The 25,700-nt window shown below is 45.9% G+C and overlaps 1 protein-coding gene across 2 annotated transcripts in view; it reads left to right on the forward strand.

The window, feature by feature from the left end:
* HSD17B2 (hydroxysteroid 17-beta dehydrogenase 2) overlaps positions 1-25,700 on the forward strand; it is an 86,139-nt gene that overhangs the window by 51,574 nt on the left and 8,865 nt on the right. For both annotated transcript variants that reach the window (XM_030202659.1, XM_030202660.1), the window contains exon 3: positions 5,922-6,107. In XM_030202659.1, the coding sequence (XP_030058519.1) occupies positions 5,922-6,107 (186 nt within the window). The remainder of the gene's footprint in view (positions 1-5,921; positions 6,108-25,700) is intronic.

A 25,700-nucleotide genomic window follows, 5' to 3' on the forward strand; every position in this document is an offset into this window, starting at 1 on the left:
CTTCCCTGGCCTCTCCTCCATCCACCCATATCCAGGGCCCCCCTCCCTCCATCTCTCTCCCCTCTGAGTTCCAGGCCCCCTCCCTATCTCTCTCTCTCTCCTTGTGCCCTCCAAGTTCCAGGCCCCCCTCCCCTTTTAGTTCCAGGACCCCCTCCCCTCCCCTTCAACTTGCAGGACCTCCCCTCCCTTTCGACTTGCAGGACGCCCCCTCCCTCCCTCCTTCCGAGGTCCACGCCCCCGCGCTTCCCTCCCTCTCTCTCTCTGTTCTACAAGCACGACCTGTCCTCTGGCAGCCTCTCGCCTTCCTAAGTGCTGGTTGTATTTTAAAAATTCTTACCTTGGGGTGCGGCGTCCACAGTGAAGGCGAGCGGCGCTTCAGACTGCCTTCGCATGTGTCTCAGCTATGCCTCTGGTCCCGCCCTCATTTCCTGTTTCCGGAAGGGTGGGACCAGAGGCAGAGCTGAGACACATGCGAAGGCAGTTTGAAACGCCGCTCGCCTTCACTGTGGGTGCCGCATCCCAAGGTAAGAATTTTTAAAATACAGCCAGCACTTAGGAAGGCGAGGGGCTGCCGGAGGACAGGTCGTGCTTGGAGGGCAGAGAGAGAGAGAGGGAGGGAGGCATGGGGGCTGGCAACTATACAGAGTTCCCTCGAGGGCAGGGCGACTACAAATCCTACACGGCTTCACTGCCACGCTGCCATGGAGTCAGCTTCAGAACGTTGGAGGTGCGAATTATTATATTAGATGAGGTTATAATATGAGACTCAGAGCGAATAGAATCAGGAGAGATGTAAGAAATTATTTCTTAAATTACTTAATAAGAGGACAAACTGGTAAAAAATACAAATCTACAAGTTCAAAAACCAGTTTGTGCTTGGGCCGTTTCTCTCACAGTTCAATTATCAAATTACATTTATCAAAATGGAGGACCTCAAAGCTTCCTAGTGAGACAATTCTTTTATGAATAATTGCTCCCGTATTGGGTGCATCTCAACTGTATTTGGAGCAGATTTTTTATCATTGGTCTACATAAAATTAATAGGGTAAAAAACGAACCAATGAAAAAAAACTTCCGCTACAGAGAAAAATCATTGGTTCCTCAAAAAAAAAAAACCAACCCCTTTCAAGTGAAGACAATCAATGTCTATGAGAAAACGTGCCCCAAACTCACAAAACGAAATCTGTAATCCAATTCTAAGTAGGAGATCCCAGCAAGCATGGATTTTTTTATATAGAAGGACCACCCCCTAAGTGGTGACCCACTACACTTACCTGGCAAGAGACAGTTTCATTTACTCCTATATTTCCGTTCCAATTCTGGGTCCTTGACATCAAACGCCCGTTGACAGTAAACAGTGCTCCACTGACTTCTCTTCAGTCCTTCCCTGTACTCAAATAGTGTATTAAAAAGGGGTTGGACGGTTTCCTAAAGGACAAGTCCATAAACCGCTACTACATGGACTTGGGAAAAATCCACAATTCCGGGAATAACATGTATAGAATGTTTGCCAGGTGCCCTTGGCCTGGATTGGCCGCTGTCGTGGACAGGATGCTGGGCTCGATGGACCCTTGGTCTTTTCCCAGTGTGGCATTACTTATGTACTTATGTCCTCTACTTGGCTCACTTTTATTACATAGAGCAGTGATTTAACCTATTGTGATGTCATAGTGGCTCATTCCACCAATAAGAGCCAACCTCATTAGTGATGTCACAATGGCTTGATTGTATAGAATGTTTGTACGTTTGGGAAGCTCGCCAGGTGCCCCTGGCCTGGATTGGCCGCTGTCGTGGACAGGATGCTGGGCTCGATGGACCCTTGGTCTTTTCCCAGTGTGGCATTACTTATGTACTTATGTCCTCTACTTGGCTCACTTTTATTACATAGAGCAGTGATTTAACCTATTGTGATGTCATAGTGGCTCATTCCACCAATAAGAGCCAACCTCATTAGTGATGTCACAATGGCTTGATTGTATAGAATGTTTGTATGTTTGGGAAGCTTGCCAGGTGCCCTTGGCCTGGATTGGCCGCTGTCGTGGACAGGATGCTGGGCTCGATGGACCCTTGGTCTTTTCCCAGTGTGGCATTACTTATGTACTTATGTCCTCTACTTGGCTCACCTTTATTACATAGAGCAGTGATTTAACCTATTATGATGTCATAGTGGCTCATTCCACCAATAAGAGCCAACCTCATTAGTGATGTCACAATGGCTTGATTGTATAGAATGTTTGTACGTTTGGGAAGCTTGCCAGGTGCCCTTGGCCTGGATTGGCCGCTGTCGTGGACAGGATGCTGGGCTCGATGGACCCTTGGTCTTTTCCTAGTGTGGCATTACTTATGTACTTATGCAATAACCAAAGCTTTAAGATTTGCTCCTTGTGATGTTGGGAAGTCACTTAACCCTCTTCTATTGCTTCAGGGACAAGCAAATTGTAAGTCCTCCAGGGACAGGAAAATACCTGAATGTAACTCAAATTGAGCTATCCCTGAAAAAAGGTGTGAGCCAAATCCAAATCCTCACTGGTCTGAGTGTGAATAGCAAACATTTTATTTGCCAGTTTGTTTAAAAAGCTGCTATTCATCTCTCTCTCTCTTTTTTTTTAATTTCTGATGGTAAAAAGGGCAAATCAACCTCATTATTTTTGGTAGAATTCACTGTCTGCCTTTTTGTACCATGTGGCATGAAACCCTCTGAAACAAAGTAACATAGAGGGGCATAATTGAATGAAAACGTCTATCTCCATGGGCATTTATCTCCGAGAACAGGTCCGTGAAGGGGCGGACCGAACTGTATTTTCGAAAAAAATAGACGTCCATGTTTTATTCGACAATTTGTGAGCTGGGCGTTTTTGTTTTTCAGTGATAATGGAAAATGAAAGCGCCCAGCTCAAAAACGAATAAATGCAAGGCATTTGTTCGTGGGAGGGGCCAGGAGTCGTAGTGCACTGGTCCCCCTCACATGCCAGGACACCAACTGGGCACCCTAGGGGGCACTTTTACAAAAACAAAAAAAAAGGTAAAAGAGCTCCCAGGTGCATAGCACCCTTCCCTTGTGTATTGAGCCCCCAAATCCCCCTTAAAACCCACTGCCCACACCATTACTATAGCCCTAAGGGGTGAAGGGGGGCACCTACATGTGGGTACAGTGGGTTTGGGGGAGTTGGACGACTAAGCATTAAGCAGAACAATTGTAACAGGTAGGGGGGGATGGGCCTGGGTCCACCTGCCTGAAGTCCACTGCATCCCCTAACAACTGCTCCAGGGACCTGCATACTGCTGCCAGGGAGGTGGGTATGACATTTGAGGGTGAAAATAAAAAGTTGTGAAACATCATTTTTTGTGGTGGGAGGGGGTTAGTGACCACTGGGGGAGTCAGGGGAGGTCATCCCCGATTCCCTCTGGGGGTAATCTGGTCATTTAGGGTACTTTTTGGGGCCTTATTCGTGAAAAAACAGGGTCCAGGAAAAGTGCCCTAAATTCTAGCTACAAACGCATACTTTTTTTCCATTATCGGCGAAAGGCACCCATCTCTCCTCAGCCGATGACCACGCCCCAGTTCCACCTTCGCCACGCCTCTGACACACCCCCGTCAACTTTGTACGCTTCCGCGATGGAGTGCAGTTGAAAACGTCCAAAATCGGCTTTCCATTATACCGATTTATTTGTTTTTGTGAGATAAACGTCTATCTCCTGATTTGGGTCGAAATCTAGGCGTTTTTCTCTTTCAATTATAAGGTGGATAGTAACATAGTAGATGACGGCAGAAAAAGACCTGCACGGTCCATCCAGTCTGCCCAACAAGATAACTCATATTTGCTGCTTTTTGTGTATACCCTACTTTGATTTGTACCTGTGCTCTTCAGGGCACAGACCGTATAAGTCTGCCCAGCACTATCCTCACCTCCCAACCACCAGCCCTGCCTCCCAACCACCGGCTCTGGCACAGACCGTACAAGTCTGTCCAGCACTATCCCTGCCTCCCAACCACCAGTCCCGCTGCCCACCACCGGCTCTGGCACAGACCGTATAAGTCTGCCCAGCACTATCCCCGCCTCCCAACCACCAGCCCCGCCTCCCGATCTTGACTAAGCTTTTGTAAAAAAATAAAAATAAAAAAGGGAAAATGTGCAGTACCCATCAAATAATTAAATACATACTACTGACAAGCAAGTATTTAAAAATAAATATAGGACCAGTCTGGTGACTCAGTAGTTTCTGCTAGGTACTTGTGGCCTGGATTGATCACTGTTAGAAACAGGATACTGGGCTAGATGGACCATTGGTCTAACTCAGTATTATTATTAGTAGTAGTAGCATTTGTATCCCACATTTTCCCACCAATTTGCAGGCTCAATGTGGCTTACATTTGCCGTAATGGTGGTCATCATTTCCGGTTAGCAGAATTACAAATGGTGTTACATTAAGGTGCATACATACATGGTAACATACATGGTACATAGCATATATGGAACTAATCATGGTATATATATATATATATATATATATATATATATATACCATGTGCATACATACATAGTAAAGAAGGATACATTAAGGTGTTGCATGAAGGTTGCGTTAGTTGTAACATACATTTAGTCTTCGACTGTAGAGAGACCCTATTCGAGATAGGTTTAAGGTGGTATTGCTTGATCATTACTATTCTTATGTTCTTAGTATGTGGACGTACATGGGTGCAGTTCCTGCCTGCAGCATTGTTCACCCTCAGTCAGGTGGAGTGAAGGAATCAGCAGAGGCAACACCCATAATCCTTTTTGGGAGAGGAGTAGCCTAATGGTTAATGCAGCAGGCTTTGATCCTAGCAACCTGGGATCAGTTCCCACTTCAGCCCTTTCTGACCTTGGGCAGTTCACAATCCCTTCATTGCCCCAGGTTGTAGCCCTCAGTTGAGGATAGTGACCTGAGTTGGAGTTGTATGAAATCAGAAACCGATAACTGACAGGTTGCAGATAAAGGTTCCTACATCAACAGAAGTCACTTCTTACTGGGATGGGCCACATAACCCAAACTCAGATGCTACAGGTTGCAAATGAGTATATTCAGTGGGGGCTTCACCTAAGTCAAAATCAGAACAGAAAAGATGCGGAAAGCCTCTGGATCAATTTTCTCACACAGTTTGATGTAGCGTTTGTACAATACTTGAATTTTTTTATACTTTATGGCAGGGGCGTAGCCAGACCTCGCCGGGAGCGGGGGCCACAGCCCGAGGTGGGGGGCACTGTTTAGCCGCCCCCCCAGCCACCATCCCCTTGAAACCCCCTTCCCGCCACCAACCCTCCCCCGCCGTTGCCGCCCGCCCCGCCGCCGCATTGGACCCCCTGCCGACGATCCCCTTGAACCCCCTCCTGCCACCAACACTCCCCCGCCGTCGCCGCCCGCCCCGCTGCCACATTGGACCTCCCTGTCGATGATCCCCTTGAACCCTCTCCCGCCACCAACCCTCCCCCGCCGTCACCGCCCGCCCCGCCGCCGCAGCCCATACCTTGTTTGCTGGCCGGGCCAGCCAAAGAGAGTCTTTTTTTCAGCGCCGGAGTAGCTCCTTCGTTCAAGGAACTTCCTGGTTATGATCAGCTGTTTCTGATGCCTTAAGGGTTGGTGGCGGGAGGGGGAGGGTTCAAGGGGATCGTCGGCAGGGGGCCAGGGCCAAATCTATGGGGGCCCGGGCCCCCTCAGGCCCCACGTAGCTAGGCCACTGCTTTATGGAAGGGAAAATAATCCATAGAAAATGTTTACCTGGAACAACGTGTACAGAAAACACTGTGGAGAATTCTAAACTATTTTAGTAGTGTTATCAGAGACAGTAAATGTTGTTTTGCTTATGTCTACCAGCTGCAATTGGTAAACAAATCAATTACGGTTGCTGCAGTAACTAACCTTGACGTCTTTATCCCCTGCAGGATTGTGGGGCTTTATCAACAATGCTGGGGTGCTTGGATATGTGGTGGACGGAGAATTGCTTCCCATGAAAATGTATAAGCAGTGCATGGAAGTAAATTTCTTTGGGGCTGTGGAAGTTTCAAAAACATTCATCCCATTACTGCGGAAAGCTCAAGGAAGGCTTATTAACATCTGCAGCCTGGGCGGTGAGTTAAACGGAACAAGACGACATGAAAAAAAACTGTTTTATTTGATGCAGATAGATGAGGCAGTGCTATGAAAACCATTTCCAACCATCTAAATTTCAGGAAATCGCTTTAGACCCTGTTATTTGGAAAAGCTTATCCCAAGGACTCCGCATGTGTCTCCTCTGCTTGATACACATCAATCTAGTGACAATTTTGGACGCATCCACCCTTCCCTCCTCTCTCCTGGTTTCCCTGCTCCTTCCGTCCCTTCCCCATCCTCCCCATTATTACTTATGTAGGCTTCCTGTTGTATTAGCTTAATTTTACTGCATTGGCGTCTGCCTCTGCGGTGCGCTGTAAGCCACATTGAGCCCGACGCAGGTGGGAAAATGTGGGGTACAAATGAGATAATAAATAAATAAATAAATACTGGCAGATTTAGAAATATTTAATAAGTGGAAAATACATGGTTGTTTGCTTCAGCTCGTCCGTACAGCTAGATTTCTGGACATTATAAGATTTTTTTTTATATAGACAGTAATACCTCGGTTTTCGTTGACTTCAGTTATCGTCAGTTTCGGTTTTCGTTGATTTTTTCCGCAAAAAATTTGTCTCGGATTTCGTTGGCGTGCCTATATGTGATCTCGCAGCTAATTTTGTGAAAACGCGTTCTGCTGCTTAGTGTGGCGTTGTTTCTGGTTGTGTGAGCATCACCCCGCGCGTCTAGCCAAACAATTCCATTGCTTTCCAGTGTTTTTGTGCTTTTTTTATTCATATGGAAATAATTGCCTCGGTTTTCATCGGTTTTGGATTTCGTCGATTGTTTTCGGACGGATTATCGATGAAAACCGAGGTATGTTTCATCTGTACTAAATCGTAATCTGGTTTTATTAGACTAGGAGGGCAATTTATACCTTGGTGCCACAATGGCGCATACTTAGTGCCAAGGCTGCGTTGGTGTGCTCACTTATGACAGGTCAGTGGCTTGTGTAAATTGGCACCATGCAATGTGCACAACTGGTGGTATTCTGTGAGTTGTGCATGCTTCTTCGTGATATGCTCATGGGTTGCCCATGCTCTGCTCACCTCTACGCACCCTTGCAGTGTAGAAAATAGGTGCTGCTTTGCCTTTGAAAAAGACAGGCCAAGGAAGGCTTGATCTTAATCAGCAGGCCTCAATAAAGAAATTTAAAAAAAAAAGTATATATATCTGAAGAAACTATGGCTGATTGCAACAACATGTTTGTGACAGTTATAGTTACTGAAACTAGGGGTTGGCAAAGAATGGGCAAACAAGATGCAAAATACCAGGTGCAGGCCTAAAACCTGGGGAACTGAGGAACTGAGTTCGATTCCCACTTCAGGCACAGGCAGCTCCTTGTGACTCTGGGCAAGTCACTTTAACCCTCCATTGCCCCATGTAAGCCGCATTGAGCCTGCCATGAGTGGGAAAGCGCAGGGTACAAATGTAACAAAAATAAAATAGATACTATTGGAGATTCTACATGGAATGTTGCTACTATTGGAGATTCTACATGGAATGTTGCTATTCCACTAGCAACATTCCATGTAGAAGGCTGCGCAGGCTTCTGTTTCTGTGAGTCTGACGTCCTGCGTCAGACTCACAGAAGCAGAAGCCTGCGCGGCCACATTGGTGATCTGCAAGGGCCGACTTCTACATGGAATGCTGCTAGTGGGCTTTGTCTTGTGGATTGCTTGAGAGAAGAAAACAAGGAGGAAGAAAAGATTTATGCAGCCTTAACCCTTGTCCCTGAGGAAAGTGATTGAAACCCCGCGGAGTCGGGCGGTTTCAGGGGAAGGCAACTGACGAATGTTTCAGCAAGGCACGATAGTTCTGCCTGGAAGGCAAGAACTTAAGAGATAAGTGCACAGTTTTCACCTAGTATATACAATTTTAAAAGTAATAAGTGATTTTATAGCACTGAGGTGATTGGGAAGCATATAAAATGAGCATATGTTGCTCTCCCCAAAAAATTTGTTAGAGTTACCTGATGAAAGAAATGCTATGCCACTTTGTAGCAGCATTATTGACTGCAGTTATAGTGGTGAATATCTGAGGGTACTCTATACACATAAAAAATATTTCTATAATATTATACTGGTGTAAACTGTTTTACAGCACTCTCTTGAAGTTGGTGGCTATAAGTCCTGGTTTGTGTGTACAAGCTAGTGGAATAGCAACATTCCATGTAGAATCTCAAATAGTAGCAACAGCGGAGGAGTGGCCTAGTGGTTAGGGTGGTGGACTTTGGTCCTGGGGAACTGAGAAAGTGAGTTGGATTCCCACTTCAGGCACAGGCAGCTCCTTGTGACTCTGGGCAAGTCACTTAACCCTCCATTGCCCCATTTAAGCCGCATTGAGCCTGCCATGAGTGGGAAAGCGTGGGGTACAAATGTAACAAAAAAAAAACGAGAAGTGGTTTTAGACGTACGTCAGAGGCCAGGTGTGGAAAGAGGAACAGGGGCTTTTTGGTGGAATTTGTGAAACCTGCGGCGAGGGGTGTGGTAACGGCCATCTGGAAAATTAAGCGTAAACATGTTTTGGAGGCTAATTGAAATTAATGGTAGCCAAAAGGGTATTTAAGAAACTGACAGCTCATACGCAAATGGAGAATTCCAGGACACGTCAGACCACCCGGTCACTCTGTCCCATGGACCTCCCTAAGAATATGCCTATATTCTTATAATCCGCTTTGTATGAATTACCTTTGGTAAGTCATAAACCTTAGAATAAAAACCTATCTCTCATTCTGATCATTTATCCTTATCTAGTTCCCTACTTAGTTGGGTTTGGTCTAGCACTCTAACAGGTAAAGGAGTCAGTATAGAATTACCTGCAGCCTGGCACTCCCTTGTCGTTACTCACAGAGGACAGTCCTCTGTGGCTAAGGGCTTGGAAGTAGCCGAAAAATATATAGCAGTTAGGTCATTTTACCATGCCATGCTACTACTACTACTATAAATAATTTCTATAGCGCTACCAGTCGTACGCAGCTATTTTAGGGTCTCATTTTACTACTACTACTACTATTTAGCATTTATATAGCGCTACAAAGCATACGCAGCGCTGCACAAACATAGAAGAAAGACAGTCCCTGCTCAAAGAGCTTACAATCTAATAGACAATAATAATAAAGCAAGCAAATCAATTAATGTGTAGAGGAAAGAGGAGAGAAGGTGCCTCTCTCCCTTCCCTCCCCCCCCCCCCCAATGCATGTCCAGCACCTTTGAGTCTTGATCCAAACAAAATGTTTGTGACCGGATAGAAATCCTCAGTATGTCACCAGATTTGGTGACATACTGAGGATTTCTATCTGGTCACAAACATTTTGTTTGGATCAAGACTCAAAGTGCAAGCGATGTTCTCATAGAATACGTGATAAGTGGATGTTTCAGTATATAAGAAGTTTCGAACAACAAATATTTCCGTACACACGGAGGGGCATAATCGAACGCAAACGCCTATCTCCATGGGCGTCTATGTCCGAAAATGGGTACATGAAGAGGCAGGACAGACCGTATTTTCGAAAAAATGGACATTTTTGAGCTGGGCGTTTTTTTTTTTTTTTACTGATAATAGAAACTAAAAACGCCCAGCTCAAAAACGTCCTAATCCGAGCCATTTGGTCATGGGAGGGGCCAGGATTCGTAGTACACTGGCCCCCCTGATATGCCAGGACACCAACTGGGCACCCTAGAGGTCAGTGCGGTGGACTTCAGAAAAAGCTCCCACATGCATAGCTCCCTTACCATGGGTGCAGAGCCCCCAACTCCCTCCCCCAAAACCCACTACCCACAAATGTACAACACTACCATAGCTCTTAGGGGTGAAGGGGGCACCTACATGTGGGTACAGTGGGTTTTGGAGACCTCCCATTTACCAGCACAAGTGTTACAGGTAGGGGGGGATGGGCTTGGGTCCACCTGGCTGAAGTGCACTGCGGTACCCACTAAAAGTGCTCCAGGGACCTGCATATACGCAGGCCTCTAGGACTTGTTGCTGCTGTATAACATTGGCACACCAGTTGACACCTGAAGACTAATCTCTCTGAAAACGTCTTTTATTGGAATAAGCACGCTTACTCACAGTTAACTGCAGATCACAGGTTGTGCCCCACTGGCAAAGAGTCTCCCTGGTACTGAGATTAGCAGTAGGTCAGAGCTGGCAGAATGCTGTACAATGACCTCTTTCAGCCACATTCAATGTAAGAACTAAGTTGTCTAACGTGGCTAACACAGGAAAGGGAACTAAAACTGGCTTACAAAAATGGCCACTACCTCATGGACTACCGGAAACAAAACTGGACACCCTCTTACCCAGTTAGCAGGGGGAAAAGCACCATGGGAGTACAGCCTATCAACTACCAACATCGTGAGCATTTGCCACAAGCTAGTGGAATTACGGAGCCCAATACCCTACACCCACCACAATGCATTGCTGATGTGACTCTGCAGTGGGCATAACAGAAAAGGTGTCACACTCATCCGAGAGCCACATCAGAACCAGGGAAAGGCTGTCAGAGGATAAAACACATTCTGCTGTCATGGAGGTGGGTACGGCATTTGAGGCTGGCATACAGGCTGGGAAAAAAGTTTTTAAAGTGGGTTTTTTTTTTTTTTTGGTGGGAGGGGGTTAGTGACCACTGGGGGAGTCCGGGGAGGTCATCCCCGATTCCCTCCAGTGGTTATCTGGGCAGTCGGGGCACTTTTTTGGGACTTGTTCGTAAAAAAAAAGGGTCCAAAAAGGTGACCCAAAATCGCGGTAAAAACGCCTTTTTTTCGATTATCAGCTAAAGACGCCCATCTCTCCTCGGCTGATAACCACGCCCCAGTCCCGCCTTCACCACGCCTCTGACACGACGGATTGCAGTTGGAAACGCCCAAAATCGGCTTTCGATTATACCGATTTGGGCGCCCATGGGAAAAAGATGCTCATCTCCCGATTTGGGTCGCAATATGGGCGTTTTTCTCTTTCGATTATACTGTAAGCAGGATAGCGAATGTTGCTAATTGTGACACAGAGACGACTTGTTTGAGCATATGTGGAAAGACCTCACAAATCGTGCTTTATGAAAATACATATATTGCTTATATGTCACCTTAGAATGATACTGCGTTTAATTTTGGCATTTGTTGTCAAGTTTTATTTTGATTTTAGTCTTTAACAGTATGAATGTGGAATGAGTGAGAACTGAATAATTAGTTTTAATTAGTCATTTATAAATTTATGGGTGTTATGACACATTGTCACAATAAATGATGTGAATTAATTTATAATAATTTGTTGAGAATGTAATTTATTCTTGAGTCCTTAGATACACCTAGTAGTAGATGCCAAGTTATAGAATGAGGGGGCCGTCCCTATGATGAAACTGTTCTAATGAGATCACCTTGTCTGTAGGTGTTTCTGTCCTCCTTCTCCTACCTAATAATTTTTAAACTATTCATCCAAATTCATTCAAATTGTGGTAATGGCAGAACACATATTTTCAAAGCACTTAGACTTACAAAGTTCCATAGCTTCCTTTGGGGCCCTTTTACAAAGGCGTGCCAAAAAAATGGCCTGTGCTGGTGTAAGCGCATGTTTTGGACATGCACAGGTCAATTTTTCAGCACGCCTGGAAAAAAGGCCTTTTTTGTTTTTGTGGCCGAAAATGGACGTGCGGCAAAATTAAAACCAGTGTGCGTCCATTTTTGGCCTGAGACCTTACCGCCACCCATTGACTTAGTGGTAAGGTCTTGCACATTAACCGGGTGATAATCGTCAGCGCACATAGGGCGTCTTTTACTAAGGCGCGCTCATGTTTTTAGCGCGCTCTAAAATTGTGGGCGCACTGAACATTAGAGACGCCCATAGGAATGCATTGGCATCTCTAATGTTTAGCGCGCGCCAAAAACGTGAGCGCGCCTTAGCAAAAGACCCCCATCAGGCTTCCTAACCTGCATCCTATTATACAGACTGCCTAGCAACTGGAATGATGCACAGCCCATTTTTGTGGATTTCATTTCTAACATGTGTTTGTCCAATCCCAATATACTCATTCTAGGAGACATAAATCTGCATCTTGAAAACTGCCTATCTAATCACACGCGAGATTGCTTGGACTTTCTCCACTCCTTGGACTTTGTCTGCTGGAATCATCAAGCAACCCACTCAAAAGGACACACTCTTGACCTCCTCTCTCTCAAGACAGCTGATACACATCCCTTGCAATTAACCAAAGTTCATTGGTCAGCTATCCCTTGGTCGGACCATTTTGCTCAAATGTACCTTATTATGGCAGGTAAAAGGTTCACATCATACCAAACACCAGGCCATCTTACAGCACAAGAGGTTTTATTGATTCCAAGGTATTCTGGCAGACCATCTATGAGACAGCTTGGCCAGAGCTGGTGGATTCCAAGAACTTCCTCTTGCACTGGGATGACCGATGTAGAAGAGTATTGGTTGCCATAGCACCCATCAGAGCAAGGACCAGAAAGCAGGCCGTCGATGCCCCTTGGTTTAACGATGACCTTAAGAAACTAAAAACCATTAGCAGAAGACTTGAACGGGCATGGAGAAAGCGTCAGGACACTCATCATCTCACTGCATGGAAGCAGTCGCAGAGAACATACAAATATGCACTTAGGCGAGCTAGAAAACTCTACTACAAAACCAAAATTGGGCCGGAATTCAAAGACACGAAAAAACTCTTCCATTTTGTTCACAAATTAATGGATACCACTGCGCTCACATCATCCAGTACAGATGTCCCATCTGCTGCTAGCCTCGCCAAATATTTCAAGGAAAAAATTGAAACGTTACAGAGTTCCCTACCTCAGAAAAATTCTAGCGTAAGTGATTTCATCAATGGCCTGGATCTGGGTACAGTAGGACACCAAGCTGACCACTCTTTCTCAGACTTCAAAACCCTTTCCGAGGATTCAGTCAAGCAGGAGCTCCACAGATTCTCCAGGAAGTTCTGCAAACTAGATATTTGCCTGACTTAATTTTTTTTGTTACATTTGTACCCCGCACTTTCCCACTCATGGCAGGCTCAATGTGGCTTACATGGGGCAATGGAGGGTTAAGTGACTTGCCCAGAGTCACAAGGAGCTGCCTGTGTCTGAAGGGGGAATTGAACTCAGTTCCCCAGGACCAAAGTCCACCACCCTAACCACTAGGCCACTCCTCCACACTCCATAGCTTCAATGTGCTCCTAATTGCTTCCTCGCAGATTTAACACTACAACTTAACTTCATGCTTGGCAGAGGAAAGTTCCCGGAAAACTATGGAAATATCTTACTCCCCCGATTCCAAAAGACGCCAAGAAAAAATGCCACGATCTTACCAACTATCGGCCAAATGCTTCTATTCTGCTCTTCGTGAAATTATTGGAGAGCATGGTGAATAAGCAACTCAATGAGTACTTGGACAAGTTCAATATTTTGCATGATTCGCAGTCGGGATTCCATCCGCTTCATAGCACTGAGTCCGTGCTCGTCATGCTCCTGACCAACTTTAAATGGGAAATAGCAGTCGGGAAGAGCATTTTACTATTGCAATTTGACATGTCCAGTGCTTTTGACTTGGTGAACCACCGCATCTTACTACAGCTGCTCGATTACTTTGGCGCCAGTGGAAATGTATTAGCATGGTTGAAAGGTTTTTTTAACATCAAGAACCTACCAAGTGAACTCCAGCTCAAGCTTATCTCCTATCTGGAAGGCAGCCAGCGGTGTGCCACAGGGCTCCCCACTTTTGCTGACTCTCTTCAACATCATGCTGGTCCCTCTGCCATTGCCCTATCCAAACTTGGTCTTAACCCGTTTATCTATGCTGATGACATCACTATCTCTATTCCTTTTAAAACAGACCTTAGCGAGATCCATGAGGAAATAAGACTTGGATTACACACCATGCTCGATCGGGCCAACTCCTTTCAGTTCAAGCTCAATACTGAGAAAACCCATTGCCTCATTCTCTCCTCCCCCTATAACAAATATGCACCTCAAGCATTAATTACTCCTGAGCTTGCCCTCCCAATCTCTGAATCCCTGAAAATCCTAGGAGTGATAGTTGATCGAAGCTTAACGCTAGAGCAACATATGACTTCTACCATCAGAAGCATGTTCCTCACTCTTTGGAAACTTAAACGTATAAAACCATATTTTCCTAGAGACGTCTTTTGCACTTTAGTACAATCACTGGTCATTAGCCGTCTTGATTATTGCAATGGCATCTACTCAGGGTGCAGAGACATGCTCCTGAAAAAACTACAGACAGCTCAGAATACGGCTGCCAGGCTAATTTATGGTGCATCTAGATTTGAAAGTACAAGACCTCTGTGAGAGAAACTGCACTGGCTTCCTGTCAAGGACCGTATCACTTTTAAAATTTGCGCTCTGGTGCATAAAATCATCTACGGCGAAGCCCCAGCATACATGGACACCCTAATCAACTTGCCAACAAGGAACTCTCACAGATCCGCACGATCGTACTTAAACCTCTATTACCCAGTATATAATGGACTTAAATACAAAAGCACCTACGCATCAACTTTCTCCTACACTAGCGCTCATCTCTGGAATGATCTACCGAAACTGGTGAAACTTACTCCTGATCACCCTACCTTCAAACAACACCTCAAGACCTTTCCATTTGGCAAAGCTTACGCACCACTCCTGCCTGGCATCTCTAACTTCTGAACTGTCTTTATCCCGGTGTCATATTAATCACCACTACTCTTTCTCTTTTTCTCTACCTCGCTTTTGCCCTTTCTCCATTATACTGTACTTCTAGGACATTAATTGTTTGATCCCTGACTTGTTGTGCGTTTATGTAGATTGTTGTAAGCCACATTGGGCCTACCCATGGGTGGGAAATTGTGGGATATAAATGCTGTAAATAAATAAAATAAATAAAATTACTACCGGGTAAGTGCCACGTGGTAGAAAATAGAAAATATTTTCTAATGTGTGTTTTGGACGTGCGTCAAAAATGGATTTGCTGCCTGGGGCACGCGGTAGCTGGGTGGTAGTTCCAATTTGACGCAAGTTGTACGTGTGTAGGCGCTTATGCACTTTAGTAAAAGGGCCCCTATCAGGGGCATTTTCGAAAGAGAAGGGCGCCCATCTTTCGACACAAATCGGGAGATGGGCGTCCTTCTCTCAGGGTCGTCCAAATCAGCATAATCAAAAGCCGATTTTGGGCGTCCTCAACTGCTTTCCGTCGCAGAGACATCCAAAGTTCCCGAGGGCATGTTTGCAGCGTATCGAAGGCAGGATGGGGGCGTGCTTAAGAGATAGGCATCCTCGGCTGGTAATGGAAAAAAGAAGGGCGTCCCTGACGAGCATTTGGCTGACTTTACTTGGTCCCTTTTTGTTCATGACCAAGCCTCGAAAAGGTGCCCGAACTGACCAGATGACCACCGGAGGGAATCGGAGATGACCTCCCCTTACTCCCCCAGTGGTCACCAACCCCCTCCCACCCCCCCCCCAAAAAAAATTAAAAAACATTTTTTTCCAGCCTCTATGCCAGCCTCAAATGTCATACCCAGCTCCCTAGAGCAGTTGTTAGTGGGTGCAGTGCACTTCAGGCAAGCGGACCCAGGCCATCCCCCCCACCTGTTACACTTGTGGTGATAAATGGGAGCCCTCCAAAACCCACTGTACCCACATCTAGGTGCCCCCCTTCATCCCTAAGGGCTATGGTAGTGGTGTACAGTTGTGGGGGAGTGGGTTTTGGGGGGCTCAGCACATAAGGTAAGGGAGCTATGCACCTGGGAGCAATTTGTGAAGTCCACTGCAGTGCCCCCTAGGGTGCCCAGTTGGTGTTCTGGCATGTGAGGGGGACCAGTGCACTATGAATGCTGGCTCCTCCCATAACCAAATAGCTTGGATTTGGTCGTTTTTGAGATGAGCGCCCTCGGTTTCCATTATTGCCGAAAACCGAGGTCGCCCATCTCTAAGGTCGACGATCTCAACATTTAGGTCGACCTAAATGTTGAGATTTGGGCGTTCCCGACTGTATTATCGAAAGAAAAGATGGATGCCCATCTTGTTTCGATAATACTGGATGCCCCCCCCCCTTCGCGGCGCCGTCCTTAGAGATGGGTGCCTTTAGAGATGGTCATCCCCGTTCGATTATCCCCCTCCACATAATTTTGTAACTCTAAGTGCTTTGAAAATACGCCTTTTTTGTAAGCTATGGAACTTTTTAAGTCTAAGTGCTTTGAGAATGAGCCCCTTAGTTACCTCTGACTTACGCACAGAATGATGCCATCAAGAATTTTTATAATTTTTTTGCCAGTGGTTGACATCAAACATTTTAAAGCTGTCCTATTATTGTGGATAGTGCCTTTGGCCACTAGCTGACTCCATTTTTTATCCAGTTTCCTATAGGGAAAATTAATTTTTAATGTATGCATCGCATAGAAATTTAGATTGTCAGCACTGACTTAATCAAATCCAAATTTCTGTGCCAAAGATAGAAACTAGGCATTATTCTGCTTTATAGACCTGTATACGGCAGTTGCTGGGGTCAGGGGCGTATCTGAAAGTCGGCGGTAGCGGGGGCCGAAGCCAGAGTGAGGGGGCACATTATAGCCCCCCCCGCCGCCGCCATTTCCGACCCCTCCTCCTGCTGCTGTGGGTACCTTTGCTGGTGGGGGACCCCAACCCCCACCAGCCGAGGTCCGCTTCCTCCTGCCGCTGCGAGGTTTTTTAAGTTCTTCATCGGGATTCGTCCTCCGTCACTCTGTGCTGCTTTTCAAAGAAGCTGCTAGCTGAATGCAGTTTCGGACTGAGTCTGACGTCACTGCTGCACGTTGTACGTGCAGGACGTCAGACTCATGAACAACGTGCAGCAGCGACGTCAGACTCAGTCCGAAACTGCATTCAGCTAGCAGCTTCTTTGAACAGCAGCACAGAGTGACGAAGGACGAATCCCGATGAAGAACTTAAAAATTCTCGCAGCGGCAGGAGGAAGCGGACCTCGGCTGGTGGGGGTTGGGGTCCCCCGCCAGCAAAGGTACCCACGGCGGCAGTAGGGGGGTCCAGGGCGAAATCTGCGGGGGCCCAGGCCCCTGTGGCCCCACGCAGATATGCCCCTGGCTGGGGTAGATGAAGCAGCCCTTCTTGTCGATTGAACACTGAACAATGACCTTTGGGGATAGAGATGAAAACATAATCATTTTCTAATGGCTGCTGACAGAATGAATGTGCATGCACGTAAATCAGAGGCGTATCTGGCCTCCGGCGGTAGGGGGGGCCAGAGCCAGAGGGAGGGGGCACATTTTAGCCCCCCCCCCCGTCGCCGCCACCACCACCGCCCCCCCCCACCGCCATTACTGGACCCCCCACCGCCACCAACGACTTTCTCCACCCCCCTCCCGCCGCCAGCCCTCCCCCGCTGCTGTTTCTTACTTTTGAGCCGAGGTCCACTTCCTCCTGGGCCTTTAAAAATATTTCTTCAGCTGGCGGGGGACCCCAACCCCCGCCAGCCAACCCGAGGTGACGTCTTTCTCGTCCGCCGTGGCCGACGTGCTGGAGTTGAGCGGCTGAATTCAGTTCGGAGTCTGACGCCAGCTGAAGAAATATTTTTAAAGGCGCAGGAGGAAGCGGACCTCGGCGCAAAAGTAAGAAACGGCAGCGGGGAAGGGCTGGCGGCGGGAGGGGGGCCAGGGCAAAATCTGCGGGGGCCCAGGCCCCTGTGGCCCCGCGCAGATACGCCCCTGACGTAAATAAGGAGGGGTGGGGCTTATTTTAAAATCCTTTTGTGCTGGTGAAAAGCATTTTATGTACAGAAATTGGCTGTCAGAAAATTGCCTAACCAGTAAAAGGCCCAACAGGTTAAAAGTATATACCTTGTCAAATATGTACTTTGATAGGTGTAGCCAGGGACATGGTCTGGACAAAGTGTGGGCGTAGTTCACAAGTATGCATATTGATTACAAAATACTGTAATCAATGCACGTACCTGCAAACTTTATACACAAATATTTACACCTGCTGTTGAGCAAATTACATACATGTTTGTGCCAGGAACAATTTGTGCCACTTATGCAAGGATATTATAAAGACACAGATGTGGCTTCTGTGCCTTAATAAATTTATTTATTTAGATTTTGCTCACACCTTTTTCAGTAGTAGCTCAAGGTGAGTTGCATTCAGAGGTACTCTGGATATTTCTCTGTCCCAGGAGGGCTCACAATCTAAGTTTGTACCTGAGGCAATGGAGGGTTAAGTGACTTGCCCAAGATCACAAGGAGCAGCAGTGGGATTTGAATTGGCCACCTCTGGATTGCAAGACTGGTGCTCTAACCACTAGGCCACTCCTTCACCCCAAAGAATCTTGTTACTCTTTGGGATTCTACATGGAATGTTGCTACACTTTGAAATTCTGCATGGAATCTTGTTATTCTTTTAGAATTCTAGAATCTTTATTTATTTATTTAGATTTTGCTCACACCTATTTTAGTAGTAGCTCAAGGTGAGTTACATTCAGGTACTCTGGATATTTCTCTGTCCCAGGAGGGTTCACAATCTAAGTTTGTACCTGAGGCAATGGAGGGTTAAGTGACTTGCCCAAGATCACAAGGAGCAGCAGTGGGATTTGAACCTGCCACCTCTGGATTGCAAGAGCGGTGCTCTAACCACTAGGCCACTTCTAAGAAGGTGCCTATTTAGTCTCTTATTCTAGGTGTCTTGTTGTAAAATTACCCTCTAAGGGTAATTCTGTAGCAGGGCACCCACAGTAAGCGCTGGTTATGACGCCTATTCCAGTAGATCCCAAACCTGGTCCTAGTGGCATCCCAGCCAGTCAGGTTTTCAGGATACCCACAATGAATATTCATGAGAGAGGTTTTCATACACTGCCTCCACTGCATGCAAATCTATCTCATGAATATTCATTGTAGCTATACTGAAAACATGATTGGCTGGGGTGCCTCCAGGACCAGCTTTGGCAGTGGTGTGCTGGAGCAGGCTCTCACAGGCTCGCGAGAGCCGTTTGTTAAGTTTTTAAGAATTTTGGGAGCCGGTTGTTAAAGTAGGCCTCCCCATGGCTACTTTAACAACTGACTCCCAAAATGTGGGCTTGGGCCTCCTCCTGAATTCATTTTTACTTGGCTGGCAGTAATGCTGGTCCCACCAGCCAAGTAAATAGACTGCTGCTGCTGCTCCCTGCTCCTTGTTTCTGACTCTGAGCATCAGGCTGGGACTTTTCATGCAAGCGCAAGAAGGTTCCATCATGCTGCTCAGAGCCAGAAGCAAGCAGCAGAGAATGGTGGCAGTCCATTTATTGGCTGGTGGGGCTCGGCAAAGGTATGCCTAGTGTGCCTGCACAAGGGAGGGGAGAGAGAGGCATGTATTCCCCCCCCCCCCCCCCCCCCGGAGAGAGAGCCCGTTGTTAAACTTGTACCAGCACACCCCTGAGCTTTGGGAACCACTGGCCTATTCTTTAAAGAAAAGTAGACACCTATTTTTCTTTACAGAATACTAGTGCACAAAAATGCACGTAAATTAAGGTGTGATCACTTACATCATCCCTAAAGTTGGTGTAAATGGCCACACCTACAGTAGATGTTAATACGTACGTTTATAAAGACAGAATTCTATAATTTACACATGTACCTGTGTGTTTTGCCTATGCGCACACCCACCAGCAAAGTATACACCATCAAATCATGGTGGCTTCTAATAGAATTACCCCCTAAGGGGCCAATTCTATAACTGGGCCCCTCCATTTAGGTGCCTTGAGAGTGCACGGTAGGAGTCTCTGCTACAGATGAACCTAGGCGCCTGTGTTCCGTTATAGAATACTAGCTTATCCTGGTATTGGCATGCCTAACATTTAGGCGCCCACACTTTTTCAGTGGTAGAGCTGGTGTGCAAATTCCTAAATGCGGCAGATACCACTTAACTTAGTCCTGCCCATGCTCCTTGCCTATGTCCGTCTTGCAAATAAGCACTATGCTGGCAATTCTATAAATTAGCATCGAGAATTAGGTGCCCCAATATCATGCGCCTAGCGCCAATTCTATTGCATTCTGTTGCATTTGTATCCCACATTTTCCCAGCTATTTGCAGGCTCAATGCGGCTTACATCATACCGGAGGTGCGTTTGCAGTCTCCGGTGTTTACAAGAGTGATGTTGAGATGAGATAAAGTTCACATGGGACAGGCACATAATAAGGTCGTTGAACAGTGGGAGAGTTGTGTTTTGTGCATTTTGAATTCTAGTGTTATTGTGTTGCAGAGATCAGGCATTTGTTGGGTTGGTAGGGTATGCCTTTTTAAAAAGATACGTTTTTAGTGTTCTCCGGAAGTGTAGAGAATTGCGTGAGAGAATTTGTTCATTATTGGAAAGACACTACAGTAAGAATGCACCTTATACTAAGTTTCATCACAACAGAGTAGTCCTCCGCACGCACCCTAAGTTCCTGCCGAAGGTGGTGTCGGAGTTCAATCTGAACCAGTCGATTGTCTTGCCAACATTTTTTCCCCATCCTCATGCCCACCCTGGCAAAAGCAGCTTGCACACCTTGGACTGCAAGAAAGCATTGGCCTTTTACGTGGAGTGGACGAAGCCATTCAGACAGTCTGCCCAGTTGTTTGTTGCTTTTGATCCCAACAGGATGGGAGTCGCCATCGGAAAACGCACAATCTCCAATTGGCTAGCAGATTGCATATCCTTCGTTTATGCCCAAGCTGGGCTGACTCTGGAGGGCCATGTCACGACTCATAATGTCAGAGCCATGGGTATGTCGATGGCTAACTTAAAGCCAGCCTCCTTTGAAGAGATTTGCAAACCTGCAACTTGGTCTTCCATTCACACATTCACATCACACTACTGCCTTGAGCAGGATACCCAGTGCCACAGTTGGTTTGGGCAGTCGGTGCTGCAGAATCTGTTTGGGGTTTAGAATTCAATTCCACCCCCCTAGGCCCGTTTTGTTCCTTTCCAGGCTGTACTCTCAGCTAGTTGTATATAGTTTCAGGTTAATCTATGTTATGTCCTTGCCATTGCGAGGCCCAATTGACTAACCTTTGTTGTTTTGGGTGAGCCTGGATGCTAGGGATACCCCAGTTGTGAGTATAATCTAGCCTGCTTGTCCTTGGAGAAAGCGAAGATACCTTTAGCAGGTATTCTCCAAAGGACAGCAGGCTGATTATTCTCCCAAACCTCCCCCCCCCCCCCCACCTCCCCTTGGAGTTGTCTCCTCTTTCTTTCTCTCTCGTTTACTGTTTTTTGAACTGAGGAGTGCTGCCGCGCGGTGGGCAGGAAGACACTTGGCGCATGTGCGGTGTGACTTGTGGCGCGCTCAGAAGGCTCTAGCAAACTTTTTGCTATGTGAAATGCAGGATCCCGGGCCGGCGCGGATCGCTGACCCAGTTGTGAGAATAATCAGCCTGCTGTCCTCGGAGAATACCTGCTACAGTTAAGTATCTTTGCTATTCTGTTTATGTGTCTGGTGTGTTATGACAGTGCAATTTATTCTAATTTAATTTAAAGTGATTAAGGATTAAACAGCAGCAAGAATACTGAATCAGCCTTTCTTCAGATAAGTGTAGTGGTGCAGCACTTGGGGGTGGGAGTTAAAACCCAAGCTTGCTTAATTCTGATAGTTAGAATTGGATTACAGAATTCTTGTAGAGAGTTTTCGGCACTTTTTCTCACAGTCATTGATTGTTATCATGTAAAAGTTTTTTGTTTTTTGAGAACCCAAATGATTTTTCTCCGTAACGGGAGTTTTTTTTCATTGGTTTGTTTTTTTTTTGCCCTTTTTAGTAATAATTTATGGACCAATGATTGTAATCTGCTGCAAATATAGTTGAGGCGCTTTCTTTTTGGAAGCAACTATGCATGATGGAAGCTTTCAGGTCCGCTATTTTGATAATTGAAAGTTTATTACTGTACCGTGGGAGAAACAGCCCAAGTCCAAACTGGTCTTTAGAATTAGTAGATTTGCAATTACCAGTTTGTTCCCTCGTTGTATTATTAGTTTTATTATATAAACCCATGAATAAATGTATACGTACTGTAATATTTTGAGAAGGTTAAATTCAGGGTTGCGAAATGAGTGGGCATGCAAGGCAACCGCTCTGGGCACCTAGCTTTTCCTTTGCATCAGTTTGAGTGTAACCCTAGCCCAGGGTTGAAGTCTATTTGGGCTTTATCTCGAGGACCCTTTGACCATGAGAGGGGCCAGGTCCATAATTCTGTTTGTAATTCAGGGTACAGGCTGGGACCTTTCTGAGCACACTGCCAGAACCCTCATCCACACTCTTATCACCTCTCGCTTAGACCATTGCAACTTGCTTCTCACAGGTCTCCCACTTAGCCATCTCTCTCCTCTTCAATCTGTTCAAAATTCTGCTGCACGACTAATATTCCGCCAGGGTCGTTATGCTCATACTAGCCCTCTCTTCAAGTCACTTCACTGGCTTCCTATCTGTTTCCGCATACAGTTCAAACTCCTCTTATTGACCTATAAGTGCATTCACTCTGCAGCTCCTCAGTACCTCTCCACTCTCATCTCTCCCTACATTCCTCTCTGGGACCTCCGTTCACTGGGTAAATCTCTCTTATCTGCACCCTTCTTCTCCACCGCTAACTCCAGACTCCGTTCCTTTTATCTTGCTGCACCATATGCCTGGAATAGACTTCCTGAGCCGGTACGTCGAGCTCCATCTCTGGCCGTCTTCAAATCTAAGCTAAAAGCCCACCTTTTTGATGCTGCTTTTAACTCCTAACCCTTATTCACTTGTTCAGAACCCTTATTTTATCATCCTCACCTTAATATTCCCTTATCTCTTGTTTGTCCTGTTTGTCTGTCCTAATTAGATTGTAAGCTCTGTTGAACAGGGACTGTCTTTTCATGTTCAAGTGTACAGCGCTGCGTACGTCTAGTAGCGCTATAGAAATGATAAGTAGTAGTAGTATTTGGGATTCCGGAATCTTGCTACTCTTTGGGATTCCGGAATCTTGCTACTCTTTGTCCTTATCCCTTATGTGTGCTGTTTGTCTGTCCTGATTAGATTGTAAGCTCTGTCAAGCAGGGACTGTCTTTTCATGTTCAAGTGTACAGCGCAGCGCCGTGTACGTCTAATAGTGCTATAGAAATGCTAAGTAGTAGTAGTAGTGTTTGGGATTCTGGAATGTTGCTACTCTTTGGGATTCTGCACAGAATGTTGCTGCTCTTTGGGATTCCGGAATCTTGCTATTCTTTGGGATTCCGGAATCTTGCTACTCTTTGTCATTATCCCTTATGTGTGCTGTTTGTCTGTCCTGATTAGATTGTAAGCTCTGTCGAGCAGGGACTGTCTTTTCATGTTCAAGTGTACAGCGCTGCGTACATGCAGTAGCGCTTTAGAAATAAGTAGTTGTAGTAGTAATCTCTGGTAGGCTGGAGGGGTTCTTATCCACTTCTCTGCACAACAGCTGATAAATGATCTACTCCACTGGTAAGTTTATGAAACAGAGATATTTACAGAACAATGTGGTGGTAATTCCAAAATCCCAGGAATGCACACAGGGGGGTGTTACATGAGTCTGTGTCCTCGCAAGCCCAAAAGCGAAGAGGGCAGCAAAAGCAATCCTTACGCTGGGCTCTGGTTAGTCCAGTGACTGCTGTGCTTAAATCTCCCATTTTGCTGCTAATACGTGTAATCTCCACTTTGAGGTAGTATAAGCGGCTGCCTAGGTTGTGGCCAGAATAGGAACAGGGAAGCATACTATTATTTGTTGGAACCAGGGCAGGACTAAGGAGGAGTGGCCTAGTGGTTAGGGTGGTAGACTTTGGTCCTGGGGAACTGAGGAACTGAGTTTGGCTCCCACTTCAGGCACAGGCAGCTCCTTGTGACTCGGGGCAAGTCACTTAACCCTCCAATGCCCCATGTAAGCCGCATTGAGCCTGCCATGAGTGGGAAAGTGCAGGGTACAAATGTAACAAAAATAAAATAGATACTATTGGAGATTCTACATGGAATGTTGCTATTCCACTAGCAACATTCCATGTAGAAGGCTGCGCAGGCTTCTGTTTCTGTGAGTCTGACGTCCTGCACGTATGTGCAGGACGTCAGACTCACAGAAGCAGAAGCCTGCGCGGCCATATTGGTGATCTGCAAGGGCCGACTTCTACATGGAATGTTGCTAGTGGAATGGCAACATTCCATGTAGAATCTCAAATAGTAGCAACAGTGGAGGAGTGGCCTAGTGGTTAGGGTGGTGGACTTTGGTCCTGAGGGAACTGAGTTCAATTCCCACTTCAGGCACAGGCAGCTCCTTGTGACTCTGGGCAAGTCACTTAACCCTCCATTGCCCCAGGTACAAAATAAGTGCTTGTATATTATATGTAAACCAGAGAGGCTGTATATCAAATCTCATTCCCTTTTGCTGTATCTTGTGCAAATTTATTGGTAACATCTATTTACATTATGCATATATCTGGCAGTTTAGCTAGATCTAAATTTAGCATGCCCTGAAAGGAAAGTCATAACAATATTTAATGTGTTACAGGAGGGCAAGGCTTCATTTTGTAACTGCAGTAATTTACTTACTAAAAATTGAAGTTGATAATTACAACTTTTAAAAAATTATTCTAAATCTTAAGCTGCATGTGTTAGTAAATGTCTCCTACCATATGGGTGTAAATCAATTAGACAGACAGTAAGCAGCATGCAGCATCCAAATTCATTATTGCAGTTTAAAGAGCATATTATAAAAGCAAAGGGAGTCTTTCATTCTTGGCCAGTAATTTTCAACCTCGTTTTTCATCCACACATTTCAGCATTACTCTGTTGTCATAGGTAAGTTGAATATTTTCAGTTGTTTTCAGAACAATAAAATTGACAATGCAGAGAACAGTAGATAATTACAACTTGAAAAGCACATACATAGACATAGCTTTACTGTTAAACAGTGGCGTAGCCACAGGTGGGCCTGGGTGGGCCGGGGCCCATCCACTTAGGGCTCAGGCCCACCCAACAACAGCACAGTGAGGATCCCAAGCTTTTCCAGCTGAAGACCCTCCCCCTGATGGTGCTGAAAACACTGCTCTCCACTTCAGCAGTCTAAGCTTCCTAAGCTGCTGATACTGGCTTCGTCGCATGGGGGGGGGGGGGGGGAGGAGAACACTTGGTGCCCACCCACTTCTTGACTAGGCCCACCCAAAATCTGTTATCTGGCTACACCCCTGCTGTTAAAGAATAGATAAGGAACAAAAATTCTTCTCTTCTTCTAGAGTCCCAATTAGATTACATTTCAATATGGTACTTATATTCCACATCTACCCTAATAAATTCTATGTGGATTACAAAAAAAAAAAAAGAGACCAGGCATACTAATCTAATCTATAGTTTATATACCACATGGTGCATCCGAAAAGTAGGTTCAAGGTGGCTTATATCATAAGAAGCTGCGTAGAGGCAGGTTAAAATTGGTTTACATCTCATCAGGCTGCACAGAGGCAGGAGGGAAGGAGAGAACAAGGTAGCTAGAGGAGGCAGGAAACGAAGATTACATGTAGGTGTAGATAGGATCTCTTGGGAGGAGGAGAGAACAGATTAGAGTTTATCAAGAAGCAGGGTGGGATGGGGGCGTGG

The sequence above is a fragment of the Microcaecilia unicolor genome, chromosome 5, assembly GCF_901765095.1.
Source record: "Microcaecilia unicolor chromosome 5, aMicUni1.1, whole genome shotgun sequence".
In the NCBI taxonomy this organism is placed as follows: Eukaryota; Metazoa; Chordata; class Amphibia; order Gymnophiona; family Siphonopidae; genus Microcaecilia; species Microcaecilia unicolor.